The sequence below is a fragment of the Amblyomma maculatum genome, chromosome 1 (assembly GCF_055883805.1).
Source record: "Amblyomma maculatum isolate TAMU_Amacu chromosome 1, ASM5588380v1, whole genome shotgun sequence".
NCBI classification, from domain to species: domain Eukaryota; kingdom Metazoa; phylum Arthropoda; class Arachnida; order Ixodida; family Ixodidae; genus Amblyomma; species Amblyomma maculatum.
In genome coordinates this window covers 131554325-131581195 of record NC_139344.1, presented here as the reverse complement: position 1 = coordinate 131581195, position 26871 = coordinate 131554325, and the positions used below count along the sequence as shown (strand labels likewise).

Genomic DNA, 26871 nt, shown 5'->3' with positions numbered 1-26871 from the left:
CGTTTTCCACTGTTGAAGGTGGCCGCTGCACTGAAAAAAAAAAAAAGAGGAGATAAAAACAAAATGCTCATTTCAGGACTAATTAAGGTACATGGAGCTCAAATCTGGGCTTCAGAAAGAAATATGCTGGAAAGGCTATTATAACTGCATGCGCAATACTTTGTCCTCCTACTTATAAGGCATCACTTTCAGGGGCGCCAGCAAACTGTTGACATCATCCGCGATTAATACTACACATTCCTTCACAAAGTCCGGTGACCAAGAAGAACACTGCCTAGAAGCGTTTGCTAGCTGCTCAACAATGCGGTCTTCGAGGAAAGACATTGCTGTGCCCACTTTTTGCATGCATTTGCTCAATGCTGATTGCACTATATTAGACTTAAAACCACTGAGTTTTTTATTCAGGCTTTCATTTTCTCTGCGAAGTTTTCGAATTTCTTCACTTTTTCTGAAAATTTGCACTTACAAGCAATTTATTTCTCTCACATCTGAATGTTTTTGGAAGGCAATGTCATCACTTGTTTGGATAGTACCTTCGGCTGGGCAATGATTTTCAATGTTTAGAGGATTAGCCTGAGGAACACAATTCAGTTTTAGCTGTTTACAGAACCAAGGGCAGATATGACTGCTTTCTTTGTGGCCCTCGGTCGTTTTCCATTTTCCTCACTGCTGCAGTTCATTGCACTGAAAGCATACTTTGTTTTAGGAACAGCGCAAGATGACTGCTCCCGCTCCAGCTCGGGTATCCAGGAAAAATACTGGGTACAGTAGTCCGGTGCAGACGACGAATCTTTGCGGATTCAGAATGGCAGTTACTTCCTAAGAAGTGCAAAGAGCAGACGACACTGCTGGCGGACTTATCATTTGGAGTAAAATCTTTCCTCGATATAGCTTTCAGTCATGCCTGCCAGAGTTTCATCTGCTGGGAATTCCTGAAAACTTAAACCAAGTTTGTTTGTTTTTTTTTTTTTTGTTTTTTTTTGTTTTTTTTTTTTTGTTTTTTTTTTTTACTGGACTTGCAGCATGGCACGCAGCAGTGTGGCATCTTCTTGAAAATACAGGAAAATATACATGAGATCCAAGTCCCTGATTATCAAAATAAGAATTTTTTTCTGAAATCGAAGTGATTCTAACAACGCGATAATGCATATCATCACATGCAGCAGAGTGCCTTCAGCAGCAACATATGAGAACTGGGAAGCCCACTCCAAACATCACTCAAGTTCGTTTGAAGGCACGCAATGTAAAAAATGTGCCATGCATGGAAGGGCCCCAATTTCTTCGGTATGAGGCTAGAGAAAATGTACCTCAAAATTGCGGCCACTGTCATGACTGAATTCTTTGAACACAATGCTCGAACCAAGAAGGTGGCCAGGCACCACGTTGAAAGTAAAGCTCGGAAACAGTATTATGCCTGTTTTCTTTTTTTTTTTTTTAAGGGAAAAGATAGATAAAGAGGAAGACGAGCGTCGTAGGGGCAGCGTTTAGCTAAGCGCACCGGCAGCTCACTCGCAGGAATAGATATTTCATTACACGTGCAATGCGCCACACGTACCTTGATTTCTTTTTGGTTTCCTCTAGTTGGCGCCACATTTTACAGCGAAGTTGTCTCCCGACGCACAAGTGCACCCTTCCAAGTATGCGCTTCTCCACCCAGGAGAAGCGCATACTGCTCCCACTCCTGTTGACAGGAGTGGGAGCAGAGCGCCTTTCCGCGCCGCATGAGGGAACTTCTCTGATTACACTTTTAATATGGGGTGTGTGCCGAATGGGACGGCCGTAGCAAGCCCCGCCACGCACGCGCCGATCGAGGCGGCCGTGGTGCACAGTCATCATTTCGCTGCGGCACCTACAGATGGCACTACAGTGCCTTCAAAATGGCGGCGTTCACTTTACCTTCCGTGTTCTGGTCTATAGTCTCTTAGAATTTCGCAGACTGTGATCTGGGCTATAGCATTACACAATTATTCAAATTATTATTTCACGACTGTGCTACAATAGAAGCCAGTACAGCGTTTGTGTAGTGCATTTTAAAATGATTACACTATGCCACACAATTGTGATGGCTGCTCCATTGTCAGGAATCCTGCGAAGCATGTGTCGGCTGCTTTTGCTGCATCTATTCGCCAGTTTCTGTATGTTTTCACCAGTGTGCTTGTTTCGACAACGTACATAGCGTGGGATATTCAGTAATCGTGAATATATGTTAACTTTTCCTCCAGTGGTGTAAAGAAACACATATCTGCGTCGTTGGTAGCTCAAAACTATTCTTTCAAATTTAGTTGCGGACCGTTTTTTCTTACTCAGTGGGACCCTGAAAATGGTCCGAATAATTGAACAGTCCGAAAAATGAGTGAACTTGAAAAAAATTACTTTTCTGCAAAAAACCAGCTTTACAAATCACGAACTTTGCCGCTCCGCATGTTTCATTTATATGTCGATAACAGGGAATTGTAGCGTAGCGCGATCCATTACTGTGATCAGCTTCCGTGCGCCACCTATGCACACGCACCAGCATGATCCGATACGGCGGGCCCGGCCTCTATTGGGGGTGCGCTGACTGGTGCCGATGCGGTAGGAATGCGCGCTGCCTTGAAGCATGCAACTCACTCAAGGCACTCATCGCATGAGCAGTGGTGCGCCGCAGAAGCGGATCATGCTGCTGTAACCACTATAGCCCTCCATTTCGCATATCTTGGCTAGTCATGCTTTCGTCACGTCCATGCCACTGTAATCGTGGCATGAGCACGTCAGGTCGTGCTCATGCCACGATGACAAGGCTGAGCATTCCCTTATTGCCACTGCCTCCAATGGCAGCGATGCACAGAGAGCCAAGCTAGTTCGTCCGAATGGCTCGCTTCACGTAAGCTTTCACAACTGCGCAAAACTGGGTTGCTTGCAACTGCGATGTCCGCTCGCATCTATCTCATGCCGAAAAAAAAAAGAAAAAAGAAACCTTTAACCAAAAAGAGATCTCCACAGTATTGCTGGCGCCAAATTTGGTCAGAAAAAATTGAACATTTGGACACCATAGGGTCCGAAATATCAGTCATGAAAATGTACATGTTCCTATGGGGCGCGTGACGATTCCTAAATGCAGTCCAAAAAATCGGTCGGCTACTGTAAAGATGGAACTGAAACTGAAAACGTAACTGAGGTCAGATGTGGCAGAACTACTTTGTACAGTAACACCGTAATGACAGCTTCGCCTCTGTTACCTTGGCTGCATAGTCACAAAAGGTTGCCTGGAAGGAGTAGCAGAGGCTTGTATTTGTGTGACAGGCAACATTTAAATAGATGAAATTGCTACTTGCTTGCCTGCCCTGCGTAGAGTTTGCCTCATGCTGGAAGAATTTAATGAGCTACACCCACTTGGTTGTCTACACACAGTTTGTTTTGTTTTGGTGGAATCTCATTGAAACCTCAGACTGCTCACAAACTGACAAAAACTACGGAATTGGCACGGTGTCCAGTTCGTTTTCTTGGCACCTTGTAAACTCTGCTGTCGATGCCTGAATTCATTTGTTTCAAAAAATGGCACTTTGGATTTCACTAGTCTTATATTAAATTCAAACAAAATATTTCATTACCAATGTCTTAAAGGATGTTTCAGTTGTTTCTGTGGTTTAATTTTGTGTACAGTGGTGCAAATGACCTGTTTCGAGAAATATTTTTCAATGTGGCAAACCAAATTGCATCAGCACCTACCCAGAACAGGTCTAGCTGCTCCATATTAGCACTTTTTCTACTACAAGCCCTGTTCTGAAATGTGGAAGGCTGCTTCCATTACTCAAACACTTTATTTGGAAAGTGTTTGTGGTGTGTGCAGTTACTTGAGGAAAAAGGGCAGCTATGTTAAAGACACTATATAGAATGCCTGAAGATCTGCGCAGGGTAAGTATGAAAATGTCGAATAGTGTAGACTACACCTGTGCAGATGTTATATAAACCAAGTTTGTCAGCCTGAAAGTGTTTCGGGACTTTGACCCTCTGTGGGTCAACACATAGCTTGGAACGATAACTACATAAACAATGTGCTCAATGGTGGTGCATTCTCACCTGGTAGTTTTTGTCTAGGTTGATTCAGAATGTTTTTCTTTATTAATTAAATGGTGTTGGCATTGGCGCAAGTGCAGACAATTAACAACAACATTCAAAATTATGGTTGTCTTTCTTTGTCAGGAATAAGGGTGTTACATGGCTGCATGTATTTGCAGTGCCGTGTGTGTCTTTTGTCTTCATCTACTTCCTTTGCACTATTTTAGGAATAAGGCACAACAAACTAGAGCAGACATCTACCGTGATATGGGAGAAAAGTTTGCAAGTTGTATAGCAAAGACTTCAAGCAATCAGAAATCCTGGGCTTAGCTGTCATGTAGACCACGTGGCTAACCTGGCTACATTATGAATGGTTATCTTTTGAAAGATTTTGTGAAGCTAACACTTTAGAGTCTACTGTGGCCGCCATCTGGAATAGATGCATGACATGACTGCGTAATTTTTAAGAGCACAGGTGTGCTGGAACATTGTCATTCCTCTGTGATTCGCACATTCAGATATGTTCCTAGAAAGGGCTGATGACTTATTACAAGAAAGTGAGTTGGCTTAAGTACTGATTACTACCACAACCACCTGCATGTCATCTTCCAGCTCACTTTCTCTGGAGTAGAGTGGATGGCATTTGTCAGAACTGGGATGTAACTTCGGGTGTGACACATTTAAAACTCCACTTAATGATGATTACGTATTGTGCTTCATTGTGCAAGGTAAGGATGGTAGGGCACAGCTAACTCTTCATTCAGTGCTGAACCACAATTGTGTGTGTTGCTTACTGTTGCTACATTCGGTAGCCCAATGACCCTCTTGTTACGATTTCTGTCATGGTTGCCAGTACTAATGTTTATTGTTCGACCCCTTTCAGCAAGGTGGAGTTGACAGCAGAGGACGTGCCTCAGTCGCTGTTGGACCTGCTAAGCTTGGCCACCTCATGCATTGTCTGCCAGCAGCCTGTATTTCCAGCCAGAAGAGCTAGTATGATTTTTAGAGTGAATCCACGCAGGGCAATTGTAGGTGGTGGCGAGCTAGTTTGGGTACCCTCGGATGACTTCCTGGTGCCAATGCGAGCACAGTTGTGTGCAACAAAGTGCTTCCCGCACTGTTAGAGACATGAACACAAAAAGTTTTTGGAAATGATCTCTCCTTTCTTTGTCAAAGGTTTGTTGTTTGAAGGGCATAGATAACCGGAGCCTAAGGGCATATTTTTTAATTGAAAACCCTTCTGTGTTCATTGTACACAAGGAGTACAAAAATTGCTTTATTTGGGGCTTGCTAAAGGCTAAATTATGACCTCTGACCATTTACTGCTTAATGCTATATGTTTAGCACCTAGAGGTTTGTGCTCATGTTATTGTTCTTTCATTTTTCACTCTAAGTTTTTGTTTTACAGAAAGGGCACAGTACTGACAGGACATAGCTAGAATATAATCTCCAAGGAATGCATGTGTGTCCATAAACCAGTGAAAATTTCGCTTTCTTTTTCAATAAAACTACTTATGTTTTTCACATGTGTTGTCTAAATCTTGCAACTTGTCAAGCGGGGAATGGGATGGCTAGATTTTCACCAAAACACCCTCTTTTAAATTTTTGTTCTTTTGGATTCCACATTTTATAAAAGAAACTTCTCACCAAATTTGGTTGTCATCTGCACAATAGAAAAGAATAAACTGAATTTTTTTCATGAGGCGGTGGGGTGCATTTATACCACCGAAAGCACTTATGAACGCTGTTTTCAAGATGCTGTCGCAGAGTGGCAAGAAACAAAACGTGGAGTGAATCTCCATGTTAGTCGTTCTTCGCGCCTTCTAGCCATAAAAGAGCTGCTATTAAGAGTAGAGTGAACAGCTGACAAAAAACAGAATGAAAAGGTTTATTGTGGGCTGTGGCAGCTGTGGATTGGCTGGTAAACCAAAACAAAAGCTTTGCTTGACAGAAGCGCAGCACGTCATCTTTGATTGCTGTTTTCATGCCACCGGGAGCCTGGCTAATGAGAAGAAGATAGAATTTTGAGCCTAGATGAAGAGGCAGGTCCAGCAAGCAAGAATTTCACGAGTGCAGATAATTGTGCTGGGCAGCTGTAAAGCTAAAAAACAGAGGAGGTGACTCTGAGGTATTTGCCACACAGCAGCGTCTTGTTACAGTGCCTAGAATATACTGGCTAGTGTGCTGTACGTAGGGATCTACCAATGGGAGGGGGTGGTCGCGCTGGCGATGCCTTCCAACTTTGGCCGCCAGGGGTGCTGGTTGTCGTAAAGGTGCCGTCGGCGGCCCCAGCAGCTCCGGTGTATTGGCTTGCTGCTGTTGGACCGGCGCTCTTGCGAATCATTTGGCTCAAGTTTACGCTGTTTTTCTTTCTATTATTTGAGGCCATAGAAATGGATGTTGCACCTATTACAGTAACAACAGCTTTCAGTAGCTTTGCCAGCTATGCAGCGGAAGCTGCGAGTGCGTGTCGCGCGAGACCAGGGAGCTAGGGGGAGCTGATGTCTCGTATTCGTAGCTTCCAGTGCGTAGCCTCAGAAAGTTGTCCACAACTATGACGATGCTAAAGGTAAAGCTTCAGGGAATGGAGAAAACTCACTTCATGGCACTGTGTCAGAGCGGCTACATTTCAAACCTGTACAAGGTGTAGTTTTATGTTCAGCATGCCGTCGGACCCTGCTAGACTTCTTGGATGGGAGACAGAGTGCAAGCGGGTTCTAAAATATGTTGTCAGAATAGAGCTCTGATTTTTATAAACGTCGGCACTTCATGAACTTGAAGTTATTCAGGATTTGAGTTCCAGACATTCGGCTGGATGGTTTTATGGCGTTCTAATTATCATTGTTGGGCTTGCATTTAGGTGCATTGTTCTGTTCAAATTTGCACTTTTCCTTAGTTTCATTGTGAAACAGTCAGATCTTTAGCAGTCAACATCAGATAGTTTGTTACAGTTATTAAACAATCAGTTCAGTGCCATATGCTTACTTTTTCAAAAACTTTGAGCAGTGGCTTTAAAAGTGGTTGCTGCATATACTTTAACATTTCGAGTACTTGTCCCCTATATAGATGAGAATTTAATTGGTACACTTTCTGTTATATGCAGATTGATATTTTCTTTCCTTACAAAATTTCAAGGTCACCTAGGCACTGCAAGAAAGTCTGTATGAATTAAGTGAGTTATGACTTCCAAATAAAATGAGTGAATCCGATTCATCTTACAGCAGCGCAAAACGAAAAGGAACAGGAGGCGACATGAGCACTTCACAAGACGAAAAGAAATGGGACGACACGAGCGCTTTGTGTGTGTTTCGCACTGCTGTAAGATGAGTTCAATCCAACTCGTCCAGCTTTATATTCTCGTGAATCCGATTCAGACTACAGTTAAACCTGGTTAAACGAAATTGTATAATGTCTGCATTTTTTCATTTCATCCACGTTTTTGTTACATGCAATTTTCGCGTGAAGACCCAAAAGGACAATGTAAAACAAAAACCAGATTAAGAATTGATGTGAGGGAAACCACCTTGAAAGTGTTTAGAGTATATCAATTATTTGAAGTCATATAGAAGCGGTGAAATTGCACACACGACTGCGGCGACAGCCTCCACCTCCTCTGCGGCTCGCACGACACGTCTACAAGGGAGCTGGAAAAGGAGGTGGAGGAGAAATCAGTCTGGGGGAGAGCGCGCGCGTTGGCGCCGCCGCCGCGCGCGCTCGCCCACCACTGTTGTCCCAGGAAGCCATCTGCCTCGCGTCGCCAGCTCACTCCGCTGTTCCCACTACCAATGCGTGGGAGCTCGCGAGAAAACGCGTGGCAGCGATGGACGCGCGCTGCTTTAATTCTCCACATTTTTTTTTTTTGTTATTTTTGGCCACTTTTAACCAAGAACTATTGTAATTCCATGTTCCGATTGCAAAAACAGTGGAGACTGCTGCATCTGCCAAGGAGATGCGGCATCAGCGCTGAAACGCAAAGTGCGCTGTATCAACTGCGGTCGCTCGTTGCTACAGTAGGCATTATTCTCACTTCAGTTCGTGTTTTATCGTCCTGAAACTTGCTGGGTTGTGCCAAATTTCCAGTGACTCGGCACTAGCTAAGAGACAGTTGGCGCCGCGAGTTTGTTATATCAAGGTCAACCGCCGCGACATGTTCGTTAAACCGAGTTTTCAAATACATGCACTTCAATGGAGCGGCGTTAGGAAATTGAAAAACTTCTTAATATCGAGGAATTCGCTACATGGAGGTTCGTTACTTAGAGGTTTAACTGTATATTGTGTTATTTATCACAGCGATTGTCAAAGCCAGATGCCAATTACAAAACTATCAGAAGTGCCCCTGCTCTTCTTTGTGTACTCGCGACGGTATAAACATTGGCTTACTAACAGCAGGCACAATTAAACTGAAGAATGTCCATATTGCCTGTCCGAAAGTATGGGACCCGCATACTGATAAGAAAGCGAGTGAAATATGTGTAATAGATTTAGCACTGGACATGGCTGTTATTTTCTGTTAAAGGTGTCGCATGGCCACAATTCCCGCTGTCATCTACCCGTTCCACTAAATGTTTTGTATCGCAATTAAGTTCAGATTGCTGTCGCAATCTCTACACTGCCTCCATCTTGATTTAAGAATTAAGCACAGTGAGCAAAATATAAACAATTAGGATTTTGCGTCTAGCTGGTAGTACGCACAAAACTTCGTTGCTTTATGGTGCGCCATATACGTATTAATTGTGGAATCACGGGCCTGCTCAGCAGAAATCACCTATGCAAGGATGCAGGAGCAACGGAAAAAAAAAAATTTGGAGGACGCTTAAGCTTCGCCTTCAAGAGTGGAACGCGATAGCGTTATTGCACCTCGTCGAGAAAACTTATTAAACGCAAGGGTACTGGGACATCCTCGCACCGGTACCCGCGCGGCCCGAAGGGGAGAAGCGGGTGAGCAAAGATAGTGATCTAAAGAAAGGAAAGAAGCTTGATTCTACAGCCCGTGAGGGTGCACGGCGAAACGTCAGGGGCGAGTGGTTCGCCACGTGTCGGGGCAGCGTCGCACATTGCGAGGAGGGGTTCTGTGTTTGCCGCAAGATGGCTCTGCATGTGCGCAGAGCGCAGAAGAAATGTAGCGGAAACGTACTTCGCTACTCGTGTAACTGCGACTTCTGTAAGTAGCATGCTCATAATTACCGATATGCACCGCAGTATAACGTTCTACGGCACGTTTCTAAGGCAACACGCTAGAAGCGCTTTTGTACCGCTTTCAAGCATCGAACTCGTGGCTGAGTGGTAGCGTCTCCTCTCCGGAGACCCTGGTTCGATTCCCACCCAGCCCATCTTGGAAGTTGCTTTTTATTTATGAAGTGCATGCCGGGATTTATTGCTCACGGCCAACGCCGCCGACGACACCGGCTTTTCTGCGACACGAGCTCTTTAACGCTACCGCGTTAAAATTAAGCTCCGCCGTTAAGGGTATGACGCGATAATGTGTCACACACGCAGACGATGTTTCTTCACCTTTAATTTTTTTTTTAATTTTTTACCTTTTTTGTTGTACACCGATGCTTAGCATCAGCAGACATTGCAATTTGACACCAATGCATCTTTCATTTTTTGTCAAGTATTTCAAATGATTGATCAGTTACACTCTAAATTTTTAATTAGCATCATCAAGCATTATAATTTCATTCTGAGCATTTTGACATCTTTTATTTGAACACCCCTTTTCCGGATTTTTCATTTCCTTATTTCATTAACTAATGAAATAACTACAGCAATTTCATTAAGTCGTCATCACCTATCACACACCAAGAAATTATCAATCACGAGCTATCGCTTAAAATCTGATCAGCGGCGGCGATTCTTTATTCTTTGCCTCGCATGCTCGCATCACGCTTTATCTTCGCTCTCTTGGACACCCTATGCCGAAACCTTTAAAAATATGTTGACTGTCTATGCGCAGTGCCCGGTCGGTACGTTTGTCTTTCACCAATATTTCAGATAAACGTGCTCTCAAAGTGGGGACGAAGCGAGGCTGTAGAAAGAGCAGCGCGCATACAGTTATCAAGGCTGGACTAAAATCCCTTGATAATTTGAAAGTAGCGACACTCTCCTCCGCGCCGCGCTTTCCTCCTCGATTCTCCTCGCGCGGCGGCGGCGAGCGCTGCGCACGACACGCTTTTTCTCCTTGGCGCCAGCCGGCCGGCCGCAGCAGTGAATGAAGCGCGAGCTTTTGGACCAGGTCTGCGCTCCAGGAGCGCTAAAATTTTTTGAAAAATTGCGAGAAAAGCATTGAGAATGCCGAAAGTAACGTTCATGAATTGATTGGTTTCTTCTTAGAGCTGTTTGAATGGGGAATACTGATAAACAAAGCTTTCAGGCGAGTTCTGTGCTGCAGACACTTTTTAAGTCACATGATATAAGGTGTTTCTTTGTGCACCTAATCTAGTACTGCCTCTGACTTTGTGTTTGTTTTTTTAGGGTGTGAAGTCTGTCACCGCGGTAAAACTTCGGAAAACGATCCAGGCTGGTGCTTTGAACTTCAAGATCAGAGAAGGTCAAAGCAGGACTTAGTCTATTTCGTTACTGTCAAGCTATCTGTCTAAGCATAGTATATGTCACGTGATCAACCATGAGATTGGATCATTGGTTAATTGTACATGTATTTTGATCAATTACTGGGCCATATAATTGATATTTAGTAAATTGCAATTAAAATCTAAATTCTAGCTGAAACATCGAACCGTATACCGTTGAAAAGCTTAGGTCAAGTGTAATGGCACTGTGCTAGTTAGCGATCCGCAATAATCTGCGTTAATTAGTTCATTTTGTATAAAACCAAACTTTGAGCCAAGGAACAGGTTTGCCACGGCTGTCTTGATATGATGCTGATGGAGGAATTCAATAATTTTATGAGTACGCGGCCACTCACTGACTTCACGTGTGGTTAAAAGACAGCAGGGTACACTGGGAGAAGTGGTGGGCCCTATTGCCGACACACTGAAGTTCTGGGGCAAGCATGCTGTGGCCTCATGCGCTATGTAAAAGAGCGTAATTTCATTGAACGCAGCAATAAAAGAAAACAGGGGCCACATAAGTTTTCAACGTGCGGAAATGAGAAAGCATATAACTGCCAATTAATTAACTATCGCTATCCTATCTATCACTATATCTACTAATGCCGTCAAGTGACCTATCATAACTATCACTGTTCGCAACGAACACTATCACCTCACTATCCGGGCCTATTACTATCATTTACTATTAATATCCGTAACAGACACCGTCATTAGCTATCACTATCATAACCATCGCTATTTATTCTGATGCTGTCCCATGACCCATTGATATACTTCAATTTTCATTGATTTACGTTGCCAGTTATGTCTCTATTACCTCATAATATCTGACGAGACAACTATACATTGACTTTTAATTCTTATACTTTCTTATTTTCTCATAAATGGAGGTGGGAAAAGAGCAAGCCATAGAAATAACTGACTACTATCAGCTCGAGGTTCATGTCTCTGTCGAGGAGGCTTCCTTTGCTTCAAGACAGGTCGGTGAGAGAAAATTTATGGAACTGCGTTAGGAGTTCGTGTAATATTGGCGGCTCAAACCGTTCTTCAGTGAAATGTAGCTAGAACATAGAGCGATGAGTTAATCACTCAGGCTAGGCGAAAAAAAAATCTTCTTGCATACAATTGAAATGAGTAATATTTTAATTACAGTGCTAAGAATTATTGCTCGCAAAATGTTCCCTTATTTTTACATCATAAATATAATCATTATTGACTGTTTAAGTTTCGTAAATGCAGAAAAATGATGCAATGATTCCGGCTTATTTGACATCGATGGGAAAACGTTTCTCGCAGTAAATGAATACGCGGAATCGCGGTTTTAGAGCTTCAGCTTTCAAAGCGAAGGTAACCTGCCAACACCTAGTAGTCATGGTCAAAGTGAAGCGTGTGTGATCATGTGAACACCCCCTGCACATTGGCCGTATCCCTGATAAAACGAACGCATACTTTTTAACCCATGCGTGCGTCGAAGCATGGCAAGACGCATTCAAGAATTGAAAAAAAAAAAATGCCGTACGACCTAACTAGGCAAATTACCCGCAATATACCTCGGGTTTATTTGCCAAAGAGTTTTTCAGGGCCAGCATTCATTGCTCCCGAGTAACCGACGCAGACTACAAGTACAAGCTGGAAAGACTAGCTCCTCTACAAGCCCCAATTTTGATTTTTAGTGACGGAGGCCAGGGATCCTAGCATAATCGCGACAAATGCAATCGCGAGACTGTACTTTTCCAGTTATCACTGACAGCAAAAAGCAGATTATAGTGCCGTATTTCTGACTACAGAAGTCGACAGCGTGTGAAATGATGGAGCCTTGGAGCCTCGCAGAATATTCAGCATGCTTCAGAGGAAAACCTTATTTTTATACAATGAACATGTTGCCGCCGCAAAAATATTAAGGAGCAAGCAGGAATAGAAAACGCAGCGTCAGGTGACGCGTTATTACTGGGAGTGAGAAAGGCGCATCTCGTCGCAAACAACCCTGTTCTTTTAGAATAAACTTTCGACTAATCTTGTAAATCCATTGACTCTTGCGCAAGCCGTCACGCTTTCCTTGAGGTATCATGAATACCGCATAACCATCTTCAGGCCGCTTGCTGCAGTTGCACGCGCAACAGCACGTCATAAAGCTTGCACGCTGCAATAAAAGCACTGCGCGCAATATTCGCTCGCCGAGAATGAGAAAAAAGGCGCGAAGGAAAAAGAAAACACAAGGAAAACGCCGGACGCGCGTTGGTTTCTAAGGGTAACGGCAGGTAGACCAATCGTCGCTCAGGAAATCTGGCGGAGAGCCGGCCTTCAGCGAAGGGGCGCGCAAGGGGCGAGGAGGCGAGGAGGTAGCGCGGCGGCGGCAAAGTTCAATCGTTAGCGTAACTTTCAAAGTATCAAGGGGTTTTAATAGGGCCCAGCGGCTAGCGCACCAAGTGGCCGGCGGCAACTACTTCCGGTCTTGCTGAAAGGCACGCGATTTGAATGCTAGCATGCGCTGCGCCCTTCCCTGCCCTTTTGGCGCATTATTTCGGTTTTACATGGTCTGCTAGTGGTTCCATGTATTTTAAGCATGTATAAAAACATGAAAAATAGATTCCCAGTTCTCTAAACTGACCATCAACGTAGCTGCGCCACAGCCTTTGCAAAAAAGGCGCCAAGTGCTTTGTGAAATGAACATTTATTTTGCTGCATATAAAGCACATGAGATGCAACAGATGTAGACGGATGCATTGACAAAACTTGGCACACATTAGGCGATGTGCACAGTACAGAAAAATAAAAATACACAAAGGCGAGAAACAGCACTTAGCTAGAGACAAAAAATAGCATAACGTTGATTTCCGAATTATGGCAAATGATATGTAACAAAACAGGCATTATACATAAACTACACAGTCCTGCAGTCGCGGCTACCTTAGCAAGGGTAACTTGTATTGTTCAGGGCAGAGAGGAGTATTGACGCTTGGGGGAAGGCCACACCGTTCATTCGTCGCATCTGCCGTGCTTCGGCTGCAGTCCGTGGGTACATGCAGTGCTGTTGGAAAAGGAATGAACATGATGCAGAAGGTTGTAATGAAATGTAAGGCCACTGCACCGCACATTGAAGACTTGGTGAGCAGCAGTTATGGTTCAGAACAGAAAAGCTGTCATTCGTAAAATTGATACAAAAGCTACTCTTGCGGCGTAGAGGTAATGTAAAGAAGACGAAGAAGAAACAACCCTGCGGCATCCCTGGACACACTACACGCTACTGCCGGCGCCGAATAAATATGGCCTTTGCTGCACGGCCTGCGCCACCTTATTTGGCCCCTCAGTTCCCCGTTCCATCGGGTCCTCCAACAGCACCCCCCGATCCTCCGGACTTCCTGCCTCGTCGTTCGCCATCACCACGTCGCCGCTCCATTTCACCAATGCGCCGACGACCCGCTACTCAGCCGGAAAACTAACCGCCGCAGTTCGCCAGGCACGAACTGCGTATTCGAGAGAATTTCAAAGTCCTCGTCTTAATCCCGCGAATGTTACTGCTGTCATCGTTGAAGGTGTTTATACTCTTGCGCTCGTCGACACCGGTGCCGCTGTATCAGTTATCAGCCAAAAACTCTGCCGCTCCCTCCGAAAAGTGACTACGCCCCTCGAGGGACTATCGCTTCGTACCGCATCCGCTCACAGTATACAGCCGACAGCTGTCTGCACTGCTCGCGTCGTCATTGCTGCAGCCTTGTACATCATCGAATTCGTCGTCCTCCCCACATGTTCTCATGACGTCATTCTCGGCTGGGATTTCCTGTCCAAGCATCATGCTATCATTGACTGCGCCAGTCCTCAAGTAGAGCTCATTGAATCGAGTGATGCACCGTCTGATGCCCTGTTCCACGAGCCGCGTCCTCGTTTTGCGGCCAAACTCCTCGTAGCTCATGACACAACCATCCCACCCGTTAGCGCTGTTCTGGTTCCCCTCACTGCCTCTTTTAGCACCGCCGCGACAGTCCTCTTTGTGCCCTCTAACGTTGTCTGCCGCCGCCGCCACTTACCGCTGCCGTTTGCCGTCCTTGACATGAACAACGGCGCTAGCACACTTCTGGTAGCCAATCCTCTTGCGTCTCCCGCTAAGTTGATCGAAGGGGAGTGCCTCGGCCGCATCGAGCCCGTGGACCTTCTGTTCGCCTTTGATGATTTGTCATTCCCTGTTGTCATTCCCTGCCGGCAGTAGCGTGTAGTGTGTCCAGGGATGCCGCAGTGGTAGCAAATAGGCCTGTTGTCTGAAGTGCGCCATGGAGATCGTGTCTGAAGCAAGGGGGGAGCGAAAGCTGTTGGCGCCGACCGCATGGGGGGCGAAGCATAGGCATATGCTGGCTCAGGAGGTGAACTTCAAGTGACTTCGGCATACGTGCGACGCAATACTTGAGGAGGAGCCGGCGCGAATGCTGGAGCGTAGCTCAGTGGCGCAACGCCGGACGATGACATTGTGGGCGTGGGGAACGGCATTGAGGGTGCGACCGGAGCTGATTGAGGGACAGGATTAGGGACGACTTCAGACACATGCTGCTGGATTGCACGGCGAAGCTCCGGAACAAGGCCAGTTGGTGTCGACTCCTTAATATATGGCTGCAGAGACAGTTGTCGCGCGACCTCCTGACGTACAAAAGCCTTGATGTCTTCAGAGAGGCTAGATGACTCCCTCTCCGCGGCAAGTTCAGCAAGTGATGCTTGAGACTGGCGAATCAAAACACGCTCCTTGCGGAGTTCGTCGTAGCTTTGACAGAGGTCGTATATTTCCTTGACCGTAGTGGGGCTTTTGGCGACGAGCATGTTGAAAGCGCCGTCATTAACTCCTGTGAGGACATGACGTATTTTAACGGCCTCGGTCATGGTCGGGTCAACGCGGCGACACAAATCAACAATGTCCTCAATGTAACTGGTGAACGATTCACCGGGCAGCTGTAGTCGCGATCGAAGACGCTGTTCCGCGCGGAGTTTTCGGACGGTGGGGCGGCCAAAGACATCAGAAAATTTGGTCTTGAAATGCGCCCAGGTGGTAAAGTCGGACTCGTGGTTTCGAAACCACAGATTAGCGACGTCGCTCAAGTAAAAAACGACATTATTAAGCTTACGATTGTCGTCCTAGTTATTGTGGCGGCTGACCCGTTCGTAAGTGGACAGCCAATCGTCGACGTCGTCATCACTGCTTCCACTGAAGGTAGCGGGGTCCCGTTGGCGAAGGGAACCTGTGCAGGTGACTGGCGGATGTAGGTGTGATGAAGTAGGCTCCGTCATTGGGGTAGTCAACGTTCTGCTTCGAAGTTCCAGGGCGAGATGGGTACAGGGAACCTCAGCTTGACCTCCACCAAGTGAAATGTGGATTTAATAGATGGTTTGAACGTCTAGCGCTGGCAGTAATTCGGGCACAGAGGGATCGGAATACCAGCCGCAGGGAACAGCTTCAGCGCGAGAGAGATGGGCGCCGGAGACCAGCGATGGTGGTGATGGTGATGCCGCAGGGTTGTTTCTTCTTCGTCTTCTTTACAGTTAGAAAATGCAGTCTAGCCGAACATATCTGAAAATGCATTTCTACAGTGAGTGAATTAAATAACAGCTACTAAAGAATATTCCTCAAAAGCACTGAATAGCTGAAGCAATGAAGCTTGCAGCATAATAAAACATTTCTCACTTTAACGTTGTCCCGTTAAATGCAACGCGACACCACGTAAAACCGCGGCCGGCGAGCACGCCATGTTGGCTTGCCCTTTATACGCGACTTTGTGAAGCGCAGACCGCCGTGCTGAGCTAAACTGCCCGAAATTCCTCGCAGTTTCACAAACATGAAACATTTCTCACCTTGCGGTTGCCCTGTTAAACGCGACACCACGCAAAACCGCCTCACGCCAGGCAGGCCAGGCTTGACGCGGTTTGCCGAACGGCTAGTTTTCCTAAGTGTCGCGTTTAACAGGGTGACGGTAAGGTGAGAAATGTTGCTTTCTTGACTTTCTTGTCACACTGCGCAGCATTTCAGGCAGTTTAGCTTTGTACGGCGGCGACTGCGCTTCACAGTCGCGCGTGAAGCGTGAAGGGCAAGCTAGCAGGCATGACAAGGCGTGCTGGTCCAGCTGCTGTTGCATTTGGGTCGCGAGTGCCTGGGGTAGCGTACCGCTGCCACCAGTTGTTAGGTTCGGCGCGCGGCCCCTCGGTAGCGTTGGCCTGGCGGCTCCGTGGACGGCGGACGGCATCAAAGGTGCCAGCAAAGACGAGGCGTCTTTTAACGAAACAACCTTTACTGCAACATCATGAAGAAACGGGCAGTGAAGCTGACCCGGAGAGATTACAGACACTCTCACACAGCTGGTGTCTAGCGTCGTGCCAACGGCGCGTCAAAGTAGTCTCTATCTCAGCGGAGTCGGCCGCTGCTTTTTATAGTTTTTCCAGTTCACAAGGAAAGGGTAAACCTTCACAGGAAAGGGAGAGCCAAACATGTTGGTTCACAACGAATGACTCAATCGCAGGTGTTCCGACCTCATCTCCTCCACCTCCTGCAGACAGGAGAGGGCGACGCACTTTCCCTCGAGCTCCAGGCTTGGCCAGCTTTTGCACACACACGCACGCACACACATTTGGTGCGTGGCAGGAACACGCTGAGACTTGTCGACGGGAGGAAGCGTTGCGCGGCCGATGAACGGCGCCGAAATGGCCGATCCGCTCGCGGTTCTGCCTGTTGCTATGCGGTGGCCGCGTCAGCTGTCCCACTTGTCGGTGGAGAAACGTAACAGACTGCCCCGCCGGGGAAGGGAGATCCCGAAGGGCAGGGGACTGCATCCGCTGTCCGGAGGGATCGGGATGTTGCTGCTAACCAGGGTCGTCCGACTCTGTTTCTCTTGAGCCAGTCAGCCTGAAGAAGTCCTTGGCAAGTCCGGGTTTCCAAGGCACTCTGCAACTTGTCTTCAGGAGAGATTTCTGACAACCTACAGCATCACAACCACGCTAAAAACTCAACTGGTCAGCCAGCAAGCACGGCACAATCTTCACTAAGTTATGCCAGACTATTTCCCTCTTATGCCCCCCTATATTAAAGGGCAGCTCAGCAGCACTTGGAACGCGTCCACAAATTTGAAAATCGCATTTTCAAAACAGTACTGCTAACAAAAATAATACAATGCAATCTGTTCAAAATCCTATGCCAGAAGAAAAACACCAACAAGTGAAAACGGGCTTCTTCTCACGTTAGGAGCTTCGACTTAAGCCATCGGCGTTACCGTTGAGATCACCCTTTTCACTAAAGCTTCGGCTGTCCGTTTCACGGAACAACCGTACCTTCCTGTTTCTGTGCGAAGAAACACATGAGCATGAATCACTCACATTTCGGAACAACCTATCCCTCTCCTTACGTGTTGCGCACCAGTCACGCATTTTCTGGGCACGGGCGCATTTGTGCCTTTGGGATAGTCGCTTTCTCTTTCGCGATAGCTTACACTTGCTCCATTCTTTCTCGCGCCTGCCTTTACGCTTTTTTCTACGGCAGCACTGAAACACAGGCTTTCTGCTTTCTTTTTGCAACCGTTTGAGTTTGCTCTCCTTACGATGATAGCATTCTTTCTTGCGTCTGCCTTTCCGCGTTTTTCGTCGGCAGCACTGGAATACTAGCCTTCTGCTTTCTTTTTGCAACCGTTTGAGCTTGCTCTCCTTACGACGGCAGCAATCTTTCTCATGCCTGCCCTTCCGCGTTTTTCGGTGGCAGCACTTGAATACTCTAGTTCCACTTTCTTTCGGCGCGAGCTCTGGCAAGCTAGCGGTAACCGGAGCTAGTAGGACACCGGTGTCGTCGAAGCGGTCAAAGTGCGGTGCAGCGTCTGCATCGCAGCCAGCAGCGCATGACTCACCTTCAGACAAGTCCGAACAACCGCTCATGCCAGCCCTCAAGATAGGCATTTCCTCTGGCAGCTCGCCACTCACGTTACACGGGTCCTCCGATGAGCCGCATTGCTCAGCGCTAACCGGCGCACGATCAAGCTCATTCGACAGCTCGGGCGCTTCGGATAGCGTGAGGGCCATATGTGCCACGTCCGCTTTCGCACCGGGGTTGCTTTCGCGAATACAACCTAGCGTGGTATTGGGGCACGAACGATTCTGACTTTGCTCTGGTCGTTCACTGTCGCCTTCGCAAGTCTCGCTCTCTACAGCGGACGCACACTCCTCGTCGGTCTGCCCTGGCTGATCACAACTCGCGGGCTGCGCAGTTTCCCTGATCGGCACTTCGTTTTTCTGCGTGCCCTGCTCTACGACACAGCTGATTTCGGAAACCGAAATTTTCTCATTTCCTAGCTGATTTCCATCTCCGCCACGCTCTAGACCAGCTTCTGCATTTAACTCGAGAGGCGGTTCAGCTATTATCAGTTCCCCACACTCATTTGATGGAACTGTGTCTCCTACAGCTACTTGGGTTGGCATGCAGTTCACCTCGCTTAACGGCGTCACTTCGGACTTCTCGCCGATTAAGCCTGTGCTAACCGTCTCAGCTAGTGGCTCGACCAAGGTAACACAATACTCCTCTGTTCGAGGCTCGGTCGGCTCGCTACTGCGGTCACGTTGCTGAGCCGCTTCCCGAAGCTGTTTCTCACACTCCGGTGCAAGCTCGATTTGCTCCGGAACTTCCGCACTGTTTAGCCAATCGCTTACAGCGTCTTTCAACTGATACGCCAAATCAAAGTACGACTTGTAACACTTTTTCTCGCTCTCATATCTTTTCCGAAGATCATGAGGCGTTATCTGATATCGTATCAGCAATGACTCTTTTAGTTCATCATAATTTTTCAAGCGGTCGCCAACCAATCGCTTGATTTCTTCCGACGCTTCAGCGCAGAGAGGAGCTACCAACATCTGCGCCCAACTATCTCGCTCGAAACGTTTACTTCTGCAGACACTTTCGAAGTCTGCCAAATACTTTGCCATATCCTCGGCGATGAGGAACGGTGGCGGACCGTCTCGCGGTATTGAACTGTTACAATGAATGGCATTAAAAGCTTTAATCTTTTCCACGCTCATTCCATGTGCTGAAATCTCCAGCTGTATCAGTTTGCTTACGCGGGCGTCCTCTTTCTCGCGACGTTCACGTTCCTCTTTCTCGTGACGTTCGTCAATGATCTCAAGGCATTCCGAAAGTTCGTCATCTTCAGCTTCCAACGCAAGAATAGCCTTTAACACTTCTGGTTTTCTGAGTTTGTCTGACAAATTCAGACCCAACTCCTCCGCAAGCTCCAGCAATTTCGGTTTGCGCAACGACTTCAAATCCAAATTCATGGCTGTTCCGAATGTTGCCTTCTCTACTGCCCACTATTGCCTTGCTGCACTTAACCCAGCAACAACGACAACACAATTACCAGCTCTGTTCTCTACTTAACAAAAGCCTGGTAAAACTCAGTAGAAGAAAGTCCCGCACTCACCAAACCTCGCAGCCAAGAATCCAACGCAGTCGTTCCGCTGCAGGCAACCAGTCATCACACAGGGCTCGTTGCACTGCTCCCGCCTTTCCGCTGAGCTGCTTTGATTCACGGGTCACGCCTGTGACATCTCCGCTCTTCCCACCAGATGTTGCACTTCGGTCAGGCCTGGCTCGTTTCACCGACCGCGGTCACTGCTTGGTCGTCCTCGTCTCTCCGCTCTTCACCAGTTGTTGGACGACGGTATCGCCTGGCTCGTCCCTCCAACCACGGTTACGGCTTGGTCGTAGTCATCCCACCGCTGCCACCAATTGTTGCATTTGGGTCGCGAGTGCCTGGGGTAGCGTACCGCTGCCACCAGTTGTTAGGTTCGGCGCGCGGCCCCTCGGTAGCGTTGGCCTGGCGGCTCCGTGGACGGCGGACGGCATGAACGGTCCCAGCAAAGACGAGGCGTCTTCTAACGAAACAACCTTTACTGTAACATCAGGAAGAAACGGGCAGTGAAGCTGACCCGGAGAGATTACAGACACACTCACACAGCTGGTGTCCAGCGTCTTGTCAACGGCGCGTCAAAGTAGTCTCTATCTCAGCGGAGTCGGCCGCTGCTTTTTATAGTTTTTCCAGTTCACAAGGAAAGGGTAAACCTTCACAGGAAAGGGAGAGCCAAACATGTTGGTTCACAACGAATGACTCAATCGCAGGTGTTCCGACCTCATCTCCTCCACCTCCTGCAGACAGGAGAGGGCGACGCACTTTCCCTCGAGCTCCAGGCTTGGCCAGCTTTTGCACACACACGCACGCACACACATTTGGCGCGTGGCAGGAACACGCTGAGACTTGTCGACGGGAGGAAGCGTTGCGCGGCCGATGAACGGCGTCGAAATGGCCGATCCGCTCGTGGTTCTGCCTGTTGCTATGCGGTGGCCGCGTCAGCTGTCCCACTTGTCGGTGGAGAAACGTAACACTGCTCAGACTCCGCAGACAGCCGTGCGCATAACGGGCGCGGCTGCGCGTAGGCATGGCCTCCGAGATCACCTTCGCGCGCGGGGTGATCTTGGAGGCCATGGCGTAGATTTTGTAGTTCCTCTCCGCTCCGCTAGAAACCAAGCGCTGGCGTCGCGGTCCAAAAAAAAAAAGGGGTGCACTGAACAACATTACTAGAACAAACTCAGTTTCACAGCTCCCCATACCGCCCAGCTAGCCCAGCGGAGGAGCGTGCAAGTGGCGGTCGCGGGAACTAGCGGCGCTGCGGTCGACCCTTGCTCCTTCCCGGGCGCGTCGTCTGCTACACGCGGCGCGGAAGCAAGGAGCGCCTAGCGCACAAATAGTTTTAGCGAACTGCGGTTGCGCTCTACATGGCTGCAGTAATTATAACTAAATTATGAAAGCTTTGGCTTCGAAGCTAAGTGTTACCTGGAAGAGCGCGTTTATGTGCTGCTAAATCCCCTCATTAATGCCATGAAACAAATCTGACAACGCCGTCGACTTGCTCACCAACGCTGTTCGTTGCTTTGCCCACTGGCTTCTGTTTTGTAGCGGGTATTCCAGTACTGATTAGACGAAGATTCAATGCCAGAAAACGGCCTACGTCGTTGTCTAATCAGGACGTCTGTTCTTAGTGTCCTATGTTTGAAGTCTGACGCAGAATAACGATCCGTTAGCATTTCTAAGAAAAAAAGTTTTGTTGCTTATCTTATACAAGAACGTAGGATGCGTGGAGTTAATTAGCGAATGAACTGAGAAAGAATTCAGCGGGAATGGACATAAGCAGAGCAAAATAAAATAACTGAACAAACCATGAGTTCCTCTCTCTCTAAAAAAAAAAAAAAAAACATTTATAGCAAGTTATCACAGGTAGTTGGGATTTTATTCGCACAATGGCCTTGAGAAATCCCCCCCCCCACACACACAGAGAAAACAAAAGAAGTAACGAACTATTTTATTGCTTGTAGAGGTAATTGTAATGAAATTCAACTGGTAACGCAAAATGCAGTAATTGTCAACAACAGTAATAAGCAGATGAAGTGCAGCAAACAACAAGAACTTCATTTCCTCAACGTTGATACAAATTGCAAGAATCGACAGCAATTCAAAGAACAACACTGCTTCCTCTTTGGAAAATGTTTGACTATACAGCACGACCTATTATTTTGTTTCAGGGAGAATGAGCATTTAGACATAGATTAATTCGGCAGTGATACAGCGAATACGATTGCACACATTCTTATTTATTTATATATAAACATCACAATCCACGTATATATATATATATATATATATATATATTTGCACGTGTATTGATAGTAAGCACAACTGCAGAGAGCGAGAATTATATCAGAGCAGCTTGGCCTTTTTCCTTGCTACTCTGACTTTTTCTGCAAGCTCCACGCCGCTCTGAATCTTCTTCTGAGTTCTTTTCGAGGTTTTCTTTAAACTGCGCTATTTATTCTTTATTTTTCTTGTTTGCTGTCGAAGCTCGCAGAAGTGCTTTTCTTAGCAGTCATATCTTCAGTTGTTGAAGTCGTTTTCTTTTTTCTGGCCCTCTTGTTTGCCGAATATTTCTGCGCAGCCTTAAACAATTAGAACAAATTTGTCGCGTTAGCACAGAGCAGTTTTTATGATGCATTCGCTCTTCGCATAAGCTCTGAACTGCGGCCCCCTCATACAGTTTCATTTCACTGGCCTGCTTAAGAAGATCTTCTACCTATCCAACCCTCTGCACATTATATAAGAACTTTTTGTGAACTTTACCGGTGTACGCGTTCATTGCACATGACAACCGATCGTCGATCACAAAAGTCTTTTCAACTAGCAAGTTTCCTCGAACTAGACGACGAGTGCAAAACAGCCCGCATCTTTCATCTGTCTCCTCATCGCGAAAGTACTCAAATTTCCATTGAGTTGTTGCCAAAGTTACAGACTCCAGGAAATCGAGATTAAAGTCCGAGTCCGTTTGTTCAGTGCTGCTGTCCTGTTCGTACTGCTCTGATACGGAGTCTTGTAGGTTCGCTTCCGACACCACTGTCGAAATACATGTGGAAGCGCGATCCTTATTTGGTGACTTTCTTTTCGGTCTAGAATGCTTCGGTTTTGAAATGTGTGCTGGCAATGAAAGAAAAACCCTTGGTAGAGCGCCTGGTGCCAACATCCATTTCCCTCTCTCCAAAATTGCTTCCTTATCTTGAATTATATGCCGATAGGTCTTTAGGACGTCTTCCTCTTCGAAGTGCACATCACAAACCTTGCATTTCGAAGTCAGTTTTTGATCTTTTCTGTGAAGGACTTGCTCCCATCTTTTAAATTCGATAGGGTCTTTCGGTGGCGCGAAGAAATGACGGCCTTTCGAGTCTTCATTTCGATACCCACTTTTGCACCCTGGGGCAAAGCAGGTCGGCATGGAAAGTACCGATGTCGCAAAATTAAAAAAAAAAAGAAAGAATTAAGCCAAAAGCAGCCGACGCGCAGTGACTGGCGCGGGTACGTGTTTAAGAAGACCGCTACAGCCGCCGACGCTGGCAGCCGCGGGGCAGAGAGTGGCGGCGAGGGAGCAAGAGTAGTTATAATTTTACTACAACCATGTAAGTGCAACGGCAACACATCGATGGGTTATGTGATACCTTGAGGCGCGGAGCCTTATGCAACCAAACCTCCCCCCATCTGAAAACGCCATGGCAACACGTAACAGCTACGTGTGTGCCGGCCTCTCCATGCTTCCGCGCCGCGTGTAGCAGACGACGCGCCCGGCAAGGAGCAAGAGTCGACTGCAGCGCCGCTAGTTCTCCCGACCGCCACTTGGGACACCTCTCCGGGCGGAGCTGTGAAATTGAGTTTGTTCTAGTAACGTTGGCACTGAAGGTATGTCGGTGAGTTACTTCAAACAGTGTGGGACGCGCGCTCGCGTGCGCCCACAGCCAGGAGAAAACTCCATCCGCTGATTTTCTACTGCACCGTACCGTTCCTGCTGCAGAGCGACCGGCTCGCGGCAACTTCGTTGATGGTCAGCGTCTCGGGGTGAACCTTCGCTTGTTGCTGACGTACGCTTCCGACCTACTGATAAAATCTAGCGTTTTCTGAAGAGTAAGATCAGCGTCAAGTTGTAGTCCCGCTGACAATTTCGGATCTTGAATGCCGACGACCAGTCTATCATGAACCAGTTCCTCTCGGAGGCTGCCGTATTCGCAATGGTTGGAAAGCGTGTGAAGCGCAGTCACGAAGTCTTCCACTTATTCGCCGTCGTTTTGGACCCTCGTGTGGAAGCGTACCCGTTCATAGAGGACGTTCCGCCGCGACATGAGTAGTTGCCGAACTGCTTCAGGACGAGTTCTAAGTTTCGGGCGTTCTCACCCGAGAGTTGGAAGGTTCCGAAGACGTCTTCGGCCTGGTCGCCCATTAAGTTGAAGAGCATGTCGACTTGTGCGATACTGGCTTGTCGCGGAGATCAGAAGCCGTGTAGAAACACTCGAACTGCTTCCTTCATTTCGGCCAGTCGGCAGGCGTCGTGAAGCAGACGGCCTCGGGCAGTTGTATGACGAAGGACGCCATGTTCCGACAGCGCAGTCAAAGCGGTAAACGCTGCTGTGACGTGTGCCACCGAAGATTGGAGAGGAGGCAGCCCCGGTTGAGCTTATTGTAGGAATTGCATTGATCCCACTACTGACACCAAGCTGAGATGCGAACAGGACAGGTTAGTGGTTGTTGTTGTTGGCCTCTTGAAAAATGGCACGTACCCACCATGGGGAATTGGCCAAGGTGGGTTCTTGTCCACGAACTCAATTGAAGGCACAAACTTGCCGCAAAGCGAGAATTATTCCAGGTGAACACTGGCACGAGCACGAGACTCGTTCCAGCCACAGCGAGCGTCGCGCAAGCACGTAACAGCGCAGCAATACTGCATATGACTACTGTCTACAACAAAAACCAATAACACAATTTCTACGTTATGCATAAATACAGCAAACAGCGACTCTATATCACATGATATGAATATGCTGTATACATGTTTATATAACATATATATTGTGAGACAGAAGGAAGCACCGGCTGGTGCACTTTCCTATTGCCAGACAGGCTGAAGCAGCAGCTATCAACCAGCAGCGGTTCATCCCCCCTTGTCTTTTCCGGACGAGCTGACCGGTGATGATGAATAGGTACTGGTGAAGATGAGGTTATTTCATAATGCGTACAATATATAAATTCAAACACTGCTTTCGAGGTAGCTTTTTACATTCGCCTGTCCATGCGCGTTACGTTCCGCACTTTTTTTCTGCACCCCCTTCATTCACCTCCACACAGAGTGAGTCTTTGTATCCTTCATTTCTTCATAACCTCTCAGCCTAGTTTGCCGTAGAATGTGTCCACCGGCAACCTCCACGACAGCTGTGGCGGCGGGGATGTAGTAAAACATTTAGTGAACCCCCCCCCCCCCCCCTCCATTCTCATAAAAGACGCCATTGAGAGCGAAATAAGCTCGGGGGTAATATCGCAATGCATACACAAATTTATTCATTATATATCTGAAAAGTGACATTAGCGACCCAGTCATATCACACTTCCTCTTTATCACTGCGCCTTTGCGATCAGCGAGAGCTGTTGTGACCGTGCATGGTCCGCGCTTGCGCGCCCTATTGTTCGCCTGTGGGCCTGGTATTGATATGCGCTGTTGGTGCAAGGGCTCTAAGTGAGCCTGTTTCCATGAATCTTTTTGTGTGAGCCTGCTTTGCTTTGTCGAGACCCTGCAACTGCCAAATTGGCCCTGTCAAGGGAACATAAAAAAAAATACAAAGAAATGTCGCCTGTGGGAAATAGCCGGAAGTGCTTTTGTTTAACTGTTCACCCTTCCTGTCTAGAGGCGCTATTGTCAAGTGAGGAATGCCTATTGTCCAAAGGAGACCATCGGAATGACACGTCCGCTGACTTACAGGAGAAGAAAGGAGCATGACGAATACGGCCATTAGAGGATTTCCCGGGAATGCAGAAAAGAGTTGCAATTGCCGGAAAGGGACAATGCTGGGAGCAGTATTCGTGGCGCGCACGTACACTTGGGTTTCTGAGAAGGAAATCCACTTGCCGGAACCACCATATCGTATCTTTGCAGAATAATAGAAATGTATCTCCTCGCCGTTCCCAAGCTCTACCCGCCAACAAGTGACCACGCCCGACGAAACAATACCGGACCAGTCAGTGCATCAGACCATCAGTGCAGTGATGTGTTCGATTGGATGCCGATATCTGAGGGGCGTGCCCTGGAACTGGTTGGTCAGCATCTTCAGAGAGGGGCTGGACATAGGGGGTTTTAAGGACGTTGCAGAGCACGAAATGACGCTCTGAGCCCTGGGTAAACGGCTCATCCAGACGCTTCTCGCTATGAACTCTTAACGCTTGCCATTTTGCTGATATACCCTTTTTTCATGTAAATAAGTTTACTTTTTGTCAAAGTGCCATTAAACCTGCTTGTATATATTTTACCAACTCCGAAGATTCAATCCTTCATAAACCCGGAGTCTCTGCACGCTACCAAGTGAAGGCCGGGTCGACTTAGTCCCAGCGTCACGAGAACTGTTGACCAGCGTTGGGATCTGAATCTACAAGCCACAACATCTGGTGATCGGAGGTGGCATCTGAAGCTACAAGCCACAACATGTGGTGATCGGAGGTGGCATCTCAAGCAACAAGCAGGAGGAACAATCGGCCAACAAGAGAGCAGCTCGGAACATCGATCGCATGTGTGGGTGAGTGCTTGGCTTTTCTTCTGATGTGGACCAGGTTCTTGAACAGGGTTAGATTTTAGAACTGGTAAAGAGTGTTGAAGCGCCTTTAGGTTTGGTAGTTTGCACAGTTGTTTT

General features: G+C 47.3%; 1 protein-coding gene across 1 annotated transcript in view; it reads left to right on the top strand.

Annotated features, from left to right (window-relative positions):
* Lrr47 (Leucine-rich repeat 47) overlaps positions 1 to 5701 on the top strand; it is a 55775-nt gene extending 50074 nt beyond the window's left edge. The window contains exon 7 of the mRNA XM_084589004.1: positions 4922 to 5701. Within this exon, the coding sequence (XP_084445130.1) occupies positions 4922 to 5162 (241 nt within the window). The 3' untranslated portion in view covers positions 5163 to 5701. The remainder of the gene's footprint in view (positions 1 to 4921) is intronic.
* The last annotated feature ends 21170 nt before the right edge of the window (positions 5702 to 26871 follow it).